A 17,599-nucleotide genomic window follows, 5' to 3' on the forward strand; every position below is an offset into this window, starting at 1 on the left:
GTTTAAAGATGTTTCTATTTGTTCTTTGAAATTTAGCAACTTGTTTCATATTGCCACCAATTTCAGGTATATCAAGGGTATCTTTGCAATAAATTATAGATGGTTTTCATTGAGAAAAGTTTTTTATTTGCATATACTATAGCACAAAAAATATATTGAGGTTAGAAACGCGCCAAACTGATTTAACCAGCTGTTCACAGCCGCCAGTATTTTCAGCACTGCCTCTTGAATATGAATATTCGGTTGGGCCAAAAACGATTCAGCTCCAGGAGCTGGATCTTTTTTCCGCCAACCCAAAGAAGACACCCATGCTATCTCTGTTGTTTTTGAATGGATTTGAATCCTGATTGCATCAATCGATGCAGCTATTTTTTTGGAATCAGAAAATGTCTTAACCTGAAATTGGTCAAAAAGTGGAGCTGGATCCTTTTTGTTGCAAGGCCCTCAATTATTATCAACTTCAATTATTTTGGTTCTTAGTTCCATTCCCTTGCTTGGATTTGTAAGAATCTTTTTTACAATTTTCAGCTTCAATTATTGTGATTCTTAGTTCCATTCCCTTGTTTGGTTTTGTAAGAATTTTTATCATGAATGTTAACGTTTGGCAATTCCAAGCCTTTTTTACAAACTCTAGTTAATCAATTCAATTTTAACAGCCTCAATCAATTTGTTCTTAAGTTTATTCTCCAATCTGGGGTCACAAGAATCTTTGTAACATTACATATTATCTTTAGTATCTCAGTATTCAAATATTACATCTAATTTTGAAGATTAATTCATGTTTTACGATTAAATTTGATTCAATTATACTTTTATTAACTGCATTATAAGTCATAACTGCATTATAAGTCATTTTCAAGATTGTATTATCAGTAGGCTATTGTATTTCTCGTTGAAATTGCATTCCAGTAACATCACTTATATCAATTTTTATTAGAAGGTTTTCACAGTCAATCTTTTTTAATATTTTCTAATACTATAGTTTTCATCTATTTTATTTGAAATTTTGCTTACTTGTAACTACAACTCAGAAGTATTAAGAAACTTTAGCAACACATTGATTGTTGATTGCTCACATGTAAAAAACATCACATTTTAAAGTGTACATATTAATCTTTTGAATTTCATCAATTGAATTATTATTGTCATTCATTCTTGACTCAATATTTATTTTTACTTGCACTTCTAGAACTTTTGTATGTTCAAGTTTTATCTTGCACCAATCTTTGATTTATCAAAATATAATCTTGTATGATTATAAACCTATTGTTTTCATTTGGCATTGACCTTTCCTAGTATTCATATATTAATTAATTCTCCCTAAGATATCTAGCTACCAGTAACTTTAATGATCGTTTTGCATTCAATTTCTGATCAATTTTGAATGTACAACAATCATTTAAAACTTTATGTATGATTGGGTTAGATTCAGAAATAACACTCTTAATTGTTTCATTAATTTATTACCAAAGTCCACTGCTCTTTTCATCCAGATCATACACAATGGAATCAAAATATCGATATACATTTCAAAAATTACAATTCCATTGAAAAATGATATATTATAAAATGAATGTTATGTTCTTTTCAAAAACCTCAGAGCCCTTGGGGACGTTGATGCTGTCAATACCACTTTTTGTTCAAAATTAATTTAAAAACTAACTAATGTGGTTTGTTACAACAACATAACAGACAGCATTAGTTCAGTTGAAGATGTGGTAAGTGTTACCATGAAACCTGGTTCTGTAATGTAAATTAATTTTGAAAAAAATATATGACAACATCAACATCTTTTTCTTTCAATTACGGAGAAATACCACAACATCTTTTACCATAAAATCAGATTAATAATTTTATATAATTGCAAGTAGATAAATGGATGGAAATGACAAGGCTTTTCCACGTTTCAAGTGCCGGTACTCACCTTACTATACAGCTTATCAATAGTGCATGAGGAGAGATCATTATTTCTTCTAAGGTCTTCTTCTTCATCTCGTTTCTATTTGCATACTGTTTCAATATTCCCATTTCGACTAGCAGATCAGCAACGTTCAACAGAACTTCACAAACGCGTAGAGTGCAACTCATATTATCTCTTTGGGCCACTGAATGGATTGCCTGTTGTCAAAATTAAATTTGTCAATTTTATTCAAAATTTTAAGAATGATCATATTGAATAGAATGAATCATAGAGAAAATAAGTTTGAAATGTTTGAACTGTTTCTATCTGTATTATTCATCTTCATCAGGAACTATTATTGAACTAAGATAACAGAAAACATTTTCTCCTAATTCCAATAATTCTAAATTTATGTAACTGTCATTGATAGAATTGATTACGGTAACTTATATATTTGGAAGATGGGAATCATCTACGATGTAATTAATCTGAAAATTGGAGTGATCCGTGGTCTAGTAGATGCGTAGATGCGATTTGCGTGGCAGTTTAGAGATCCCGGGTTCAAACCCGCTCATCACCAAACGTTTTTGACCAGATCACTTCCGTGTTATCGGATGGGCACGTTAAACTGTCAATCCCGGCTGAAGTATGACAGTTGTAAGGCCCATTGACGACTGAATTATATATTCAGGAGAGGTGGAACCTTCCCACAAAGGGACTCCCCACCATCAAAAGCCTTACGAATTTAATTTTTATCCGAAAATTGTTCTCTCATACGTATATTATTATTATATATGGAGTCTAGAGAGGGAATTATTTTCAGAAAATATTTTCTAAGAACCAAGAATTCAGAATACCCACTTATTCCACAATGAGTTCCATATCACATGACAGATATTGATGCCCTTTTTATTATCAGAAAATATTTCTAAGAACCAATAATTTAGAATACTCACTTATTCCACAATGAGTTCCATATCGCATGAAAGATATTGATGCACATAAGGACCTTAATAAATACCTGGTATTCATTATGTGTTATCAACGTAGGGTTGAAGATAGAATAGAATAAAATGTCCGCCTTCATTTTTTCTAGAGAGTGAAGTTTGGGCGCAGTCGGCCCTCTCTCACGCTCACTCTTTGTTACATATGGTAACAATAAAAAAATAAAAGTACTGAAATGCAAATGATCATTTTCGCCTACCTTCAATACAACTTGCAAATCGATATCGCCTTCATTTGTTATATAGAATGTGGAACCGGGAACTTCCGGGTTGTCTCCATCCGGATAAGAAATGTTGGAGTCAGTCTGAGAGCGTGTGAGTCCGGGTTTCTTTGCTTTCTGACTTTGACCAGAGTTTGATGTTCCCAAACCCATTTGACTTTCAAGAGAACCCTGCAAAATAGAAATTAAGGCACATCAATAAAAATGAAATTCATTGTTCGAGCAAATAGAATTTCTCAATATAGAGAATTTATACCCCTAATATTGAGGAATCATCCAATTGATGATACTAAGGGTGATGCAGTTTGAATTCATTATTCTCAGACTCTGGGTGGCAGTTCCAATGAACAATATTGGTAATATCAATGTGTCAACATAATAGCTATGTTTTATTAGTAGGTACAACACGATGCTAGTAAATAGGACACCTATACGCTACCTATATGCTGTACAACATTGTGATATTGTGTAGATGCTTTTGCAGATACCAACTCTAAAACTGTTCTATTGGATACACCAGCTATTTTATCCACATCATTAGCATTTCCATACATTCAAATCAAATCCATTTATTGTCCACGACAAGTATTTCACAAGTATACATCACGTCATAAAAATCACATTGATACCTCAAACTAATAAAGCAACTACAAAATCATTGAAATCATTAAGTTGAAAAATTGAATAATAATTTGCAATTGTTTGGTAACTTGGCTTCGATGACAAATTAATATTTCCGGATCCATGTTTATAAGATCTCTATTTAAGGGGTGATGAAGCATCAAGACAGCAACATTGACGATGGGAAAAAATAAGATTTATGAGAATAGAAATGGAAAAGCAAAAAGAATAAGTGACCTTATGGTGCGCGAAATCTGGAGATGGTATTGGTGTATGCTCGGTGACGGTGATGATGGGATTCGGAGAGACGTCGGTCTGCTCTCGGCGAGTCTCCCCAATGTACCTGAACACAGCACACCAATTTCCCACTTATATCACTTCAAAACACAATACAACATTCCATTATCGTATAAATGATAGAGCATTCAAGGAAATCAGATTAGAATTTATTAACAAAAATTCAGAAATTTTCATGATTCTAATTCTTAAAAATGACAGAAGCTTGCCTCTTAGTTATAGATTATCGGAAATTGGTATAGAAACTTCACTGTATATTTTATAATAATCTAGAATTAGAAATTTAATTAAATTTATAAATATTCGAATTAAAATGTTGAGATTTGAATGGAATACTGTGATAAAGTCACCCCCTCCTGGTATTCAAAATAAGAAAATAATGAAACAAAAACCCAACAGAAATGGATCTAAGCTTCTCTGATATCTATCGTTGAATTGTATATGGACTATATTAAAATAATAAATTATACCAATATGACTTATCGGTAAAACTATGTAGTTATTTTCATGAGATTTAAATTATTTTTTCATGAATTTAATTATGTTTACGGATAATTTGGACTGCAAATAGAATCATTCAAGCCGCACTGAAAATAATAATAATAATTTTTAAATTAAATACTGTACTGCCTACCGCGAAAATTATAATACAATTTATCCAGTTAACTTATTAGTATTAAGAAATTTTATCCATATTATGAAGTAACTTATATAATACTCTTGAAATCTTACATAATTATGGAAATCTCCACAAATCATAATTTAGTATGAGATATTTTCTCCAATAGCTCATTAGAGATACCGGTCAGTGGAGTGTCACAGATTATTATTTGCAGATTAGAATATCATTCACTAATCAATTCAATTCAGTGCATATCCAGCTTTTACTCAAATATAACTTCATTCTTTATTGATTCATACAATAAGTACATCATCAAAATGATAGGGAGAGAAAAAATAAGGTACCTAACCTTGTGCTATTCCTCTCTCAAATTTAGATATATGACTACACATATAGTCCGAAATAGTTCAAGTCTTGTAGATGTTCACTTCACTAAGTTTTCAGTTCTTAATTATTATCACAAAGTGGTTTTTCAAACTCAGATGCTTCAAAACCAAGCAAAGAAGAAGTATTTCACATTATTATCACCAAAAAATAGGAAATATTCACATATTAAAGACATTTTACTGGACCAAAAAACAAAATAAACTGAAAGTCTTCTATGCACCTTTGAAAAATACTATCTGGGTGGTACTATTGAATTATGATGTGTAGAATATGTGTAATGTATGTGTGCTGCTCATATAACATGAATGTCTGTGAACCATTGTGAAGAATACGGTATAATGATGTTCAACTTTAACACAACATTGACAGTTCTACTCTATTTACACAGCTATTTCTCAATTTGCAGGGAATGAAATTCACGATGGGAGAAAGCTTGTTTGCAGGGGAATGCTGCTTTGTTCGACTTCATGCACTTAATTTGCAACACAATGAATACTGAAAGCCCTTTCAAGTTCATTACATATACCGACTCAAATTACTGTTTTCTAACTACAACACATTATGCCAAGGTGAATCTTCACAATAAGGACGGTACAAAATTAATAATTATTCCAGTTACGTTACCAAATCAATCAACTCATGATGAATAAATGCACAAGAGAGTTCTAGGTTGTAGCGGATTAAAATTGAAATAACTATGATTACGAGTAATCAATATTGTTGAAATATATTCTCATTATTGCTCAGCAGGTGTCACATAAACACCCACAAGAGTAACCTCTAAGTTACCGTACGTTGGTAATCGCATTGGACTACTAAATAAATTACCGTATCGATGAAATATGAAAAAATGAAACCAATGGAAAACATTATCATAATAATCAATTGGATGAATTCAATGAATCATGGTAATTTACAGGTGAGTATTATACAGGGAAAATGAAAATGCATATTTGAAAGAAAAACTGAAATTGAAAAATGAAAATGAAAACGCATATTTGAAAGAAAAATTGAAATCTAAATAAAATTATATTCAAAAATAAAAAAAAATCGTTCATTTATCCTTAATAATAATAACAAAAGATGAAAACTTAGAAATTAGGAATACATAATAATAATACACAGTATTGAACTAAATAATACAATAAAAATAAGGAAGGTCCCCGCAAGGTTAAAAAACCTGTGCGCAGAGGCCGGGGGAGTGTTTGAAAAATCTAGATATTTAAAATTTTCCGGAAAAAAGATGAAATAAATTAATTCATTGAAAGGAAACAACAAAAAAACTGAAAGAAAAATCACTAAATTTGAAAAGAAACTTACTAAACTTAAAAAGAAACTAAAAACCAATAAGAAAGAGTAAGAAGGAAAAGGGAGTAAGAAAGGATAGGGGAGAAGGCAGAGGGAGACCTAATAGAATTAAGTTTTGTTTCTCAAGATGAATATTGGAGAGAATAAGAGAAAATTTGCTTGGCTTTGGCAGCCACTATTTAAATTATTATGTCATTCTAAGCCAACCACTCATTTATATCTCTTACCAGCTTTTTACTCAACTTATTGGTGATGAAGTGAAGAGGGATTTTATTTATGATTTTTGATACAATGTATGAGAACTGTCTTCTGCAGATAGATAAATTAGTGTCAGCAACCTGAAAAGTGATGGATGAGGGACGAAGATTATGTAGATTCACGCAAATTGAATGGTTCTTTATGTTTGTTCATATAGGTTATGAGAATTTTAATATACAACTGCCTTACAGTTAGAACCATGAATTCAAAAAAAAAAGATTTTCACTCGGATAGCGTCTAGGCTTCCCTAGTATAGCTTTGATTAGGGGTTTTTGAATGAAAAAAATGTTATCTATATGATTGGAATAAGATCCACCCCAAATTCTAATCCCATATCCCTGATAAGATTGTATATAGGCAAAATATAAAAGCTTTGAAACCTCTTTGTCACTAAGAAAATATTGAAACAATACTTTGTTGTTTTTTTTTTTTTTCATTAATTAACCATAATTTCTTAGATTCAAGGTTATTCATCCGAAGGAGTTCTTGTTTACTAAAATATGCCAAGGCTAACATCATCTTTTTGAATTTTAAAAGGAGTTTGAGATCAAAATTACGCTCATTGCTTAAGTCTCTATAAGAAGCGACCGGCAACCAAGGAATCAATATTGATGCTTATACAAAATCGTGTCGCTTCTTATGTTCATCGTGCTATAATTAGTCATCCTTTCAGACCAATTTGAATTTTCTGTGGATTCAAAAGTCAAAATTTGCAATTTTCTGGATTATGATACTAATTACCAAATACACAATACCAAACAATAACACAAACCGTACATGACACACAACATACAGACAGAGCACACAGACCATTATCATGCAATTACATAATCACTTACCTTCTCGACAAATAATGCGTGCTACAAAATATATTTACATTAAAGAATGAATTAATACAAATAAATAAGACCCTCTTATAATAAAATTTCTTTATTTTATTTGTTTGCACATTATTATTGAAATAAAGCTATGAAATAAATAAATAAACAAATAAGAACCTCCTACAATAAAATTTCTTTATTTCATTTGTTTGCACATTATTGTTGGAATAAGCTATGAAATCATGTTCTACACACCTCCTGAGATGAGTCCAACAACATTTTATAAATAGTTACTGTTATGTAAATTATTATCGTTTTCATCTGGTGATGGATGAGATAACCGGATTGATAAATTAAAATAATTATGCAATAATTATAATAATAATGTATTTTAAAGTTAATAATTATGTCCGAATAAAATTGTGCACAGACTTATCTGTTCTTACTATACATATATGTGCTTATACTCCTAATAATATAATGATTATACGAGTACTGTATATATTATAGTTAGGACTTTCAGAATAATTATGATTTCAAATTATTTATTTGAATTTCTCCAGAGATGATTTTAAATCTTCAAAGAAAGCCAAGCAATGATGTAAAGTTTTTGGTGTAATAATTGAATGCATATAAATACTCAAAATATGATATTGAAATATTATAAATCGGTTATTTTTCAAGAGAAGAGTCTGATTTCCTATACAAAATGTGATGACGAGGAAGATTTCTTCCTGGTGTTATTTGATATCAAAAGTTATATCACATAAACTGTCTATGGGTAGACTATATTTTCAGCCCAATACCTATGACAATTACATTGCTTAATATTGTATGCGCTTTAACAAGAACTCTATCATCATTCAACTAAATCTTACACAACAGCAACATGAAACTTACCCCATGCCATTTGTCAACTCATCTAGCAAACAGCTGGTCAGAGAAAGACAGAGAAATATGAAAATGTATGTAATGAAAAGAGAAACAAACAGGAGTGTACCTGTGTTAAGAAATTCGATACAACAATAACAGTGATGCAGTTTCTAATAAAAAATGCACTTTTGAAGGTAAAAATACACAGACAGACATACACCTAGTCACACATAAAGTCACACACACATTTATGCAATGGATGTTGATGTTGAATTGAGTCTAAGATTGACTATGTTTCATACAATAGAAGGTGATCATTTACGTCAGACAATGCTAAAAGATGAAGGTACAGAAAGATGGTAAAGGATGATTGAAAAATAGGTAAGGAAGCACACACATATATCAATATGAAACAATAATTTTCACTACTAGAACATTATCTGGTCTACATTCAGCATTAAGAATTGAAAGGAGATGAAGGTGTTGAAGTTTTTAGTATGTGAAGAGTAAGAACAGAGTCATTTTTTCAGTGATTGTTGTCCTGGAAATGACACACTATTTTGAAAAGATTTACTGATAATGGTAACTATCATTGTAAATCGATAGGAAATGTCGTTTTTCAAAAACTTGGGAACTACATAACCAGTGAAATATATTATTGTATTAACCTAAATATTCACACAAAATCGAGATTTGGCTTAATGCGATTGAAGTGATATTGTAAATCCAAATGGATGAACTCAATAGAATAGATTAGTATATTATCAAAAATATCTATCTCTTTCTAACACATTGAATGCCAAGGAATTGAGGATGTAATATTTCATTGGATGCCATGTCACTCATAATTGAATGACAGTAACATTTCTGTAACGGCTCTGTCATTCATCTATGAATGACAGGTGGAGCTCCAACACAGGCCATGTCTTCCTCATTTGAAAGATTATAGATGCATTTCTAATATGGCAAGACTATAGCGTGGCCCACAGAGAACATGTATGTACTTGGTTTGGCCCGTGGTTTGAGCAAATTTGCACAGACCTTGTCTTTACCAAAGTAAATAAAAAAAATGCAGTCATTATCACAAAAAAACTATATATTCTGGAAGAATTGTCTTCAACAAATTACGGCAATATGTTAAAATTACAGCAACATTGCTTCCTCAACTTGTAAAAATCCCTCTATCTAACATGACTTTTGTTTTCCATACATTGTCGAAAACACTAAGAAAGTTGCCAACAAAATTGTCCTTCATTACAAGTCCATGCAGGCTATGCTCTCTAAGCGAAAATTCGACAGCTTTTGTTGCTCTACATTGTTTGAGAACAGCAAATTTTTAAAGATAATCAACAACTTTTCTATAGAAGAATCTTTGAAAACTTTAGTGTATAATATGCAGCTTTAAAACCCATTGCATTTTGAAAACTTAAACCAAGCTACTCCACAATTGAAAGAAGTCTGTCTTTTCAATACTGAAGAAGATACAGAGAACAACCTAGAAGACTTATAGTATAGAGAAATCTCTAAAACTATGAGACAAATAAAATGTTTAGGAAAATTTGTAACCTTTAATTTTCCATAGGATAGTCAGTATTTGATTGAATGCCAGTATTTGATTAACATTGGTGTTGCTATCCTTTTGCCTGATTTTCTACAATGTAGAAATATATTCAATAATTGCTAATTATTAGAAAAAAAATTCAATCTAATTATGCAAGTGTATTATTAATTATTGAAAAGTAAATTTACTTGATGAGTACAATAAATTGATTGTTCTAAAGAAGAATGAACAATATTGATATTACATAAGATATACTGGTATCAGCTATCCTCTATAAAAGGCAGTGACTAGGCAGAGAATCGGCAACGTTGTTCTTCTATATTACTCTACTGCCAATGTAAAGTGACCTCACTATAGACGCGTTTCTTCTATGTTAAATATGTTCATGGTTATAACATTATTTGAGCTACTCTTCCGGTGTACGGTAATTTAATCAAGCTTCTGTAAGATTTTGTAGTCAAGCTTGAAGTTTCCTTCTTGAACAACTTTAAAAAAGTGGCACTGATACAGCCTGTTTGAGAGTGATTTATATCATATTGAAAATATTAAGAACTACAATATATTTTGCAAGCACCAATTTATATAGACTGCACTACTAGTAATTATAACATAATGCTTAGTAGGCCTACCTTATGGAAGTCAATCATGTTCACTACTTAATGATGTTTTAATACCATTGTTTTCTTTATGTTACAGAAGTCACCACAGAGGGTCATGTGTGGACCACTGAGGCAACAAAAGTGAAATTTATTTGGGATTAAAAGTTAACAGGCCGTTGTGCAACCCGGTGATAATCTTGTATTAAAGGAAGTTCTTATGTAGCAAGCACAAGCTATGAAGCTAGTAAAGGCTATTATTAATTACACCAGATGACTTTTGTTGCTGCAAGAGTGTCGACCATGTTAATCTACTGAAGCTGCAATGACATCCACTATCTCATAGAATGTTCTATGAGCAGTTCTTTGAGAAAAATTATATCTGTGATCAGCAGCTAAGAATGTCTCTGGTTTGCTCAACATCCAAACTGTAAAAAGTATTTTCTCCTCAAGAGGTATTTTTATATTTGCAGGCTGATTAATTCTCCTTCCTATAACTTCTAGGAGCACCTATAAATGTTGATGTTAATCTTTGTAAATTTTGAATTTAATAAAAAAACAATCAATCTACCAATTTCTGATTTGAAATACACCATGTTTGGTTATTCGTATGGCCTATATCTTACAGTAGGCCTACCTCTATTATACGCTCATATGGCACGCCACAAAGTAGACCCACGCTAATCCACGAAAAGCAACCCACGCCGTGGGATGTTTTGTAAACCATTGTTATAGAATTATTCATAATCAATCAGCTGACAAGTGGATTATTCATTGCATGTATTAAACAGATGTCTGGAGAAGCTTAGCAATGGCTTACAAAACATCCCACGGCGTGGGTTGCTTTTCATGGACTAGCGTGGGTCTACTTTGTGGCGGGCCTATAGTTGGGTCTAGTCAACTATGACCATCCTATAACTGAAGACGCGATCGATCCATCCAGGAATGCCTGGTCATTGGAAATAAATGATAATAATTTAAAAAAGTCTACAGCACTGATTTTATTATAAAAAATGATATAGTCAATTTCGAATAAAATAACAAACCAGTTACTTGAGATGAGTAACAACTCAAGAAAAATGGTGCAACAACAGAAACTAGTCTCTCAAAATGTTTTCATAAAAATTTGGTTTAGAAAATGTAATGTTAGCTCTATTTCTAAACTCATTTTGGTTCTTTTAAAATGTTTAAAGTAAATCAGTTTTTGCTTTTATTTTTATACAATTTAAAAGCATACAAAATATATTTTTAGGGAAAATGGTATTATTTTCATTCAATGAAGACTAGTGCAGTGGTCTCTTTGATGACGCCAAAAAATATAGTCCTATAATATATTCATGATTATCAAACAAGAATCCAAAATCTACACCGCGACCCACTTGGTATGTTTTCAGTAGGTGACCTGAATAGAATGTAATGCTGCATTAACCATGTTTACAAAATTTCAGTGTAAAGATTCTGATGATAATAGTATAGAATCTTATCTGCATGAATAATTCTTATAGAATTTTATCTGCATGTTTTACTAAGACATTCTATAATGGCATCTAAACTCACTCATATTATAAAGTGATATTATTATAATTTCAAAATAACCCAAGTTGTGAGGTCTCGTATTATTACGTTCCTGTTGGAATAATTCATTGAAAACCCTTAAAGGATTTCCCAATTCCTCCACAACAACCGCAGCAACTGGCCCTACAATGTTTGGTGCATCATAATAATTATTGTTATTCTATTCCTTATTCAATTCTCCTAGAATAAAATCATTTATCACAGTTACAGCATGAGCCATATTGTTTTTTTTTTTTTGCAAAACATAACCTACTTCCATTCAAATATTCGCGCCATCCGAATATTCAAAAGTACGCGCCAAATAATAGCATCGACCGGTCGATGTCTGGTTGTCGTTCCATGGGATCACTAGTCTGCCCCGGGTCAGCCGCCATTTTGTTCGGCTCTGGGTCACCCGAGTCAGTGACTCAAAAGTATCCCTGAAGATAACCAATGAGTACTGAGTTATGATTTATCAAAAAATGAGAGAAATTTGAAGAAAAAATCAATTTTGATGAATTTTAGTTTTTGATCAACAATATCTTTCGATTGTTACCATTTAGATGTATAATTCAAAATCCCTCTGGGCGTATTTTTGTGTACTACAATCTGAGATAAGCTATAGCGCTCTATCTCATATAGATTTCCTTGTACACCTGACAACAATGCTCCTTGTATTGTGAAAAACACCCAATTTTCAGCTTCAACCATCATCACCAACTACATTGTCCTCGCATTGATATTTCGCACAATGACATAAGTTCATGAGATCATGTTCTATGAGAATCACCCGTTAGATGCACTTCATTTCAGTATTCCCTAGCGGAGAGGCGCGCTTAAGGACACCTCAAGGATCAAAATTTCAAACACATAACTTTCGACAAAATTCTCAGATTTCATCGTACTACACTTCATTCTTCTCGACTCGTCAAGATGGTCCAAAATCATGTATCATAAGTCAAATTCGGACGAAAAATGGAAAATTCATTGTTGAGTGTACTTAAGCCCATATTCCAATTGTAAGCAAGATGGTGAGAATGAGAGAGAAAAAATGCAATGACAGGTTTTGAAAAACAAACAAATTATTATTTAATACGAATATTCCAATATGAAACGGTGCGAAACGGAAAACAAATGCAATTGAGATAAAGGAAAGATTACAACTATAATCAACAATAAAAATTTCTGATTATAATAATCAGATAATAATTTAAGGGCTACTCGCTTAGCTGATCTGTGGTCGTTCAGTTTTTTTTTATTATAAAAACAAAATTATTGTTTAGAATTATGTGTCTGAAAAATAAAAAATGTACAATTAACTATTATTATCTTACTTTACCTTGAAATTGTCCCTTGGCCTGATCCTCAAGGTCCGGTTAAATCACTCCCGACTATTAAATGAAAAATATATTAAAAAAAGCTCCTGCCAGCTGACTGAATCAAAACACCAGTTTTCCCTACAAGATTCAAATCCTGAAAATACAATTATGCAGGTTTAAACTGCCCGAACTGTGACAGCCTATATAATATTGAATTCTCAAGACAGAATCCTTCAGGTAACCAATGCCTTAACTCAACAACTAACTTCACAAACGGTTCAAAGAATACGGGCCTCGAAAGAAAAACTCAAAATCTATTTATGTGAAAAAAATACATGCAGCCTTGATTCACAGACCAAAAGTCGACTCACTCTTGTTTGTATAGCATGGAGCTAAAAACCATAATATTGCCTTCACGAAACGTGATAAAACACACGTTTTATCTTTGTACATTGGAGATCTTCTCGCTTTACCAATTACATTTAATAATTATATCCGTGACCAGATTTCCAATTCACAAAATAATATTTCAAAAATTGAATGGGTTTTGATGTCATGTATGACATCACTTTTATCTTGAATCACTTTTCCCTATCATAAAACTGCCAAAACCGTTGATATGAGAAAAATATCTACAATTTCCGGATTTTTTTCAACAATCTCACTTTACGAACATATTTTCTCATGGATCGTTCACAGCAGATGAAAGAGAAAATTCTATTGTTCATTTGAAGATCAATAAAATTAATGATTTTTATAAAAATGGGTTACCGAGATACATAGCTTTGAATATGGGAATTGACCATTTTTTGTGTATTGGAACATGGGCTTGAAAGTACACTCAATAATAAATTTTCCATTTTTCGACCGAATTTGACTTATGATGCATGATTTTGGACCGCCTTGACGAGCCGAGAACAATGAAGTGTAGTACAATGAAATCTGAGCATTATGTCAAAAGTTGTAAGTGTTTGAAATTTTGATCATTGAGGTGTCCTAAAGCGCGCCTCTCCACTAGGAAATACTGAAATGAAGTTCATCTAACGGGTGACTCTCATACAACATAATCTCATGAACTTATGCCATTATGCGTAATATCAATGTGTGGACAATGTAGTTGGTGATGATGGTTGAAGCTGAAAATTGGGTGTTTTTCACAATACAAGGAGCATTGTTGTCAGGTGTACAAGGAAATCTATATGAGATAGAGCGCTATAGCTTATCTCAGATTTTAGTACACAAAAATACGCCCAGAGGGATTTTGAATTATACATCTAAATGGTGATAATCGGAAGATATTGTTGATCAAAAACTAAAATTCATCAAAATTGATTTTTTCTTCAAATTTCTCTCATTTTTGAAAAATTATAACTCAGTTCTCTTTGGAGTTAGAGCGAGTTCCGAATAATCGAATTTTATTCAGAATTCCATATAATCTAAAAAATCTGGTGTGGCGCTCTCACACAACTTTCCTTGCCGTTATGAAAATTGATCACTAGACGCTAGTGTTCCCGCGCATCTCAAGTCTACTATTCAAAGATTTGAGCCAGCTGGGTTCTGGACTTTTCTTATGTACCACCCAAATAATATATCAGTAAATCAGAACTACAATATAAATTGCATGCACCAATGTATATAGTGACTGGACTATAGTACCACCAAGGTATCTATAATACATTTTATTCTAGGTTCATTGAGCACCACAAATACTTGGATTACAAAGAACTAGTCGATTTTTCACTCCATCAATGGTTAGTGATCGATTTTGTGCAACTTGATGTTATTTCACATTCAACAGATGATTTACTGTGCCACTCATCTATGAATGACGTGGAAATAAGACGAACCAATTCAACCAGGGGCCATGTCGGTGTCATTCATATTATTTGTACGACATCTAAATATATCATATCACTACTATAATGATATTACCTAGTAATAATACCATTTTGAATGAGAAATAATGTGAATAATTTAGAAAAGCTATGTGGCCCCCAAAACATCAAGTCCTGGGCGATGGCACTCAATGAAACAATACTGTCATTAAATCATGAATGACATGGCATTCAATGTGTTCTAAAAGAGTAAGATCTAGTGGAGTGGGTGGAAAGACTTAGAAGATGTTGTGTAAAAACTCTACAATGGATGCATCCAGGAAGAATATTGAGTACAACGTCCACACACATTGAAAGTATCACATCGAACACTCAAAACCAAAGAACATAAGCCAGATAAACAGACGTAAAGCAAATGATAAACAGAAAAGAATAATCTGAAAATATTTAGATATTTGATTTATCTCCTCACTAATTGTGATTAATCAAAAATGATAAATCTCCTATCAAGAAATGACTTTTGATCTAAGATGAGAACATTGAACACAGAATTGCATGCTAAAATAATAATGTAATCAATACGCATGATACGGTGTCTTTCATGAAGATTGAAGAATTGGGAAAACTATTAGTAGAAAACTCTACTACAAGCATGTAATGATGATTTATCAGTAGAATGATATTAGACTTTGAAGATGCTGAAAAACTCGGAATGGTCGAAATACTTTCAAATATCGTAGCCTACTGCTAAGACAAACATTTAGTTAAATTAGCTCGGGTAATAATAGAAAATCAAGGAGCCTGAGAAATCTTATTTATTATAGATAACATCAGCATTAGGTTTAGAAACACAGATTATTCGGGTACAATGTAATGGTACTGTTCACTATATAGGTAGGCCTAACTAGGATGAGAAGTTGGTTTTGGAAGATTAACTAAATTTGAATAGTTACCTGAGGCTTGGCATGCTCTTTCCCTTCACGAGGTTCGTTGCTGGTCGTATTTTCGAGGATGTGGGTTCAAGAAGTTTGCTCAGTGCAGAGCCAGCTTGAGCTAGATGCACGTCGCCAGTGTCCAAACTCCTATGATATTCCTGTAAAGAAAGTGATGGAACTGTTATGTGAAACACATTTTTTTCAAACAGTATAGAATTGAAAAAGAAAAAGTTAAACAGTTAAATTATGCGATAACTAAAAGGAAAATACTCTCAAGCAATAGCGGTTCTCAGGTGTAGAGTGTGGTACAAATACAAATAAATTTCATTTCCATTAATATACAAAAATAAACAATCTTATCAATAAAATGTACATAATATTCACAAATACAGTATATTAAATTTACTACAAATATAAATAAATTGCATTTTTTCGGAAATTAACCTACTCAACTATGGGAAACCCATGTTCTAGAGCAGGTGTAGTAGTAATACAATTAAATTTAGAGTGAGGGTGCAAATACATTGGGTAAGTGAGCTCACATATTGTTCGAAACTATGTTTTCTATATTATGCCTTCCAGTTGTTGTGATCCAGTTTTTAATGGCGCATTTAAATTTTCTTGAGTTTTTTATAATCTTGATGTGTACAGGAAGTAAATTGTGGAGGTTTGGTGCTGGGTGGTTGGAGTGTCGTTGGTATGTTGCCTTCCTAGCCACGTTCGTGATAAGAAGGCTACTATTTCTTGTGTTATGACAGTGGTTTCTGTTTTGAAAGCTTTCTGGGTTCTTGTGCAGTCTGAAATAATTTCTAGGGAGTGGAGTTGTATTGCTTCCATCACACCAAACTCATTGTAGAGCTGGTCTGATGGATAACGAGGTGGCTTCTGATTGATTATGTTAATTATTAGTTTTTGCACTTTTATAAGGGGGTCGAGATGAACGTAGTTTGTTCCTCCCTATCCTACAATTCCATAGGTAAGCAAAGACTGAACTGAGGAATAGTAGACCATCTTCATGCACTTCTCGTCTATGATTGTTCTCAGCATTTTGAACTTGAATATTATTTTTCTTAACTTCTTGCAGAGACAATCTATATGATGATCCCAGCGTAGGAAAGAATCTAGTATAGTATAATGCCGAGGTATTTTATTGTTGGTTTTCTATGGATAGTGAATGCCGTGTTGTTGGAAAAGTCCTGAAAACAAAAGAGCTCTATCATCTGCAAAGGTGGGGATATTGCCTTCAATTTCCATACTGCACAAAGGATTCATATGAATCAAGAAGAGTGTTGGACCAAGTACTGTACCTTGCGGTACTCCATATTCAACTTTGAGCTTGCTGCTCCTTTGTCTATTGAATCTGACACTCTGGGTCCAGTTTGACAAGTAGCTTTTGAATAGATCCCATGCCACTCCTCTGATTCCATAGTTGTAGAGTCTCTCCAGCAGAATATCATGTGACACAGTATCAAATGCTTTTTTCAGGT

The 17,599-nt window shown here is 32.4% G+C and overlaps 1 protein-coding gene across 29 annotated transcripts in view; it reads right to left on the reverse strand.

Annotated features, from left to right (window-relative positions):
- LOC111059297 (protein unc-80 homolog) overlaps positions 1-17,599 on the reverse strand; it is a 177,154-nt gene that overhangs the window by 126,322 nt on the left and 33,233 nt on the right. For 19 of the 29 annotated variants that reach the window (XM_039432683.1, XM_039432677.1, XM_039432682.1 and 16 more), the window contains 6 exons: positions 16,131-16,270; positions 8,340-8,372; positions 7,458-7,478; positions 3,984-4,089; positions 3,105-3,296; positions 1,925-2,118 (listed from right to left, as the gene is read on the reverse strand). In XM_039432683.1, coding sequence (XP_039288617.1) covers positions 1,925-2,118; positions 3,105-3,296; positions 3,984-4,089; positions 7,458-7,478; positions 8,340-8,372; positions 16,131-16,270 — 686 coding nt within the window. The remainder of the gene's footprint in view (positions 1-1,924; positions 2,119-3,104; positions 3,297-3,983; positions 4,090-7,457; positions 7,479-8,339; positions 8,373-16,130; positions 16,271-17,599) is intronic. The other 10 variants (XM_039432695.1, XM_039432693.1, XM_039432686.1 and 7 more) reach the window with 2 other exon arrangements.

Source organism: Nilaparvata lugens, chromosome 7 (genome assembly GCF_014356525.2).
Source record: "Nilaparvata lugens isolate BPH chromosome 7, ASM1435652v1, whole genome shotgun sequence".
Classification (NCBI taxonomy): Eukaryota; Metazoa; Arthropoda; class Insecta; order Hemiptera; family Delphacidae; genus Nilaparvata; species Nilaparvata lugens.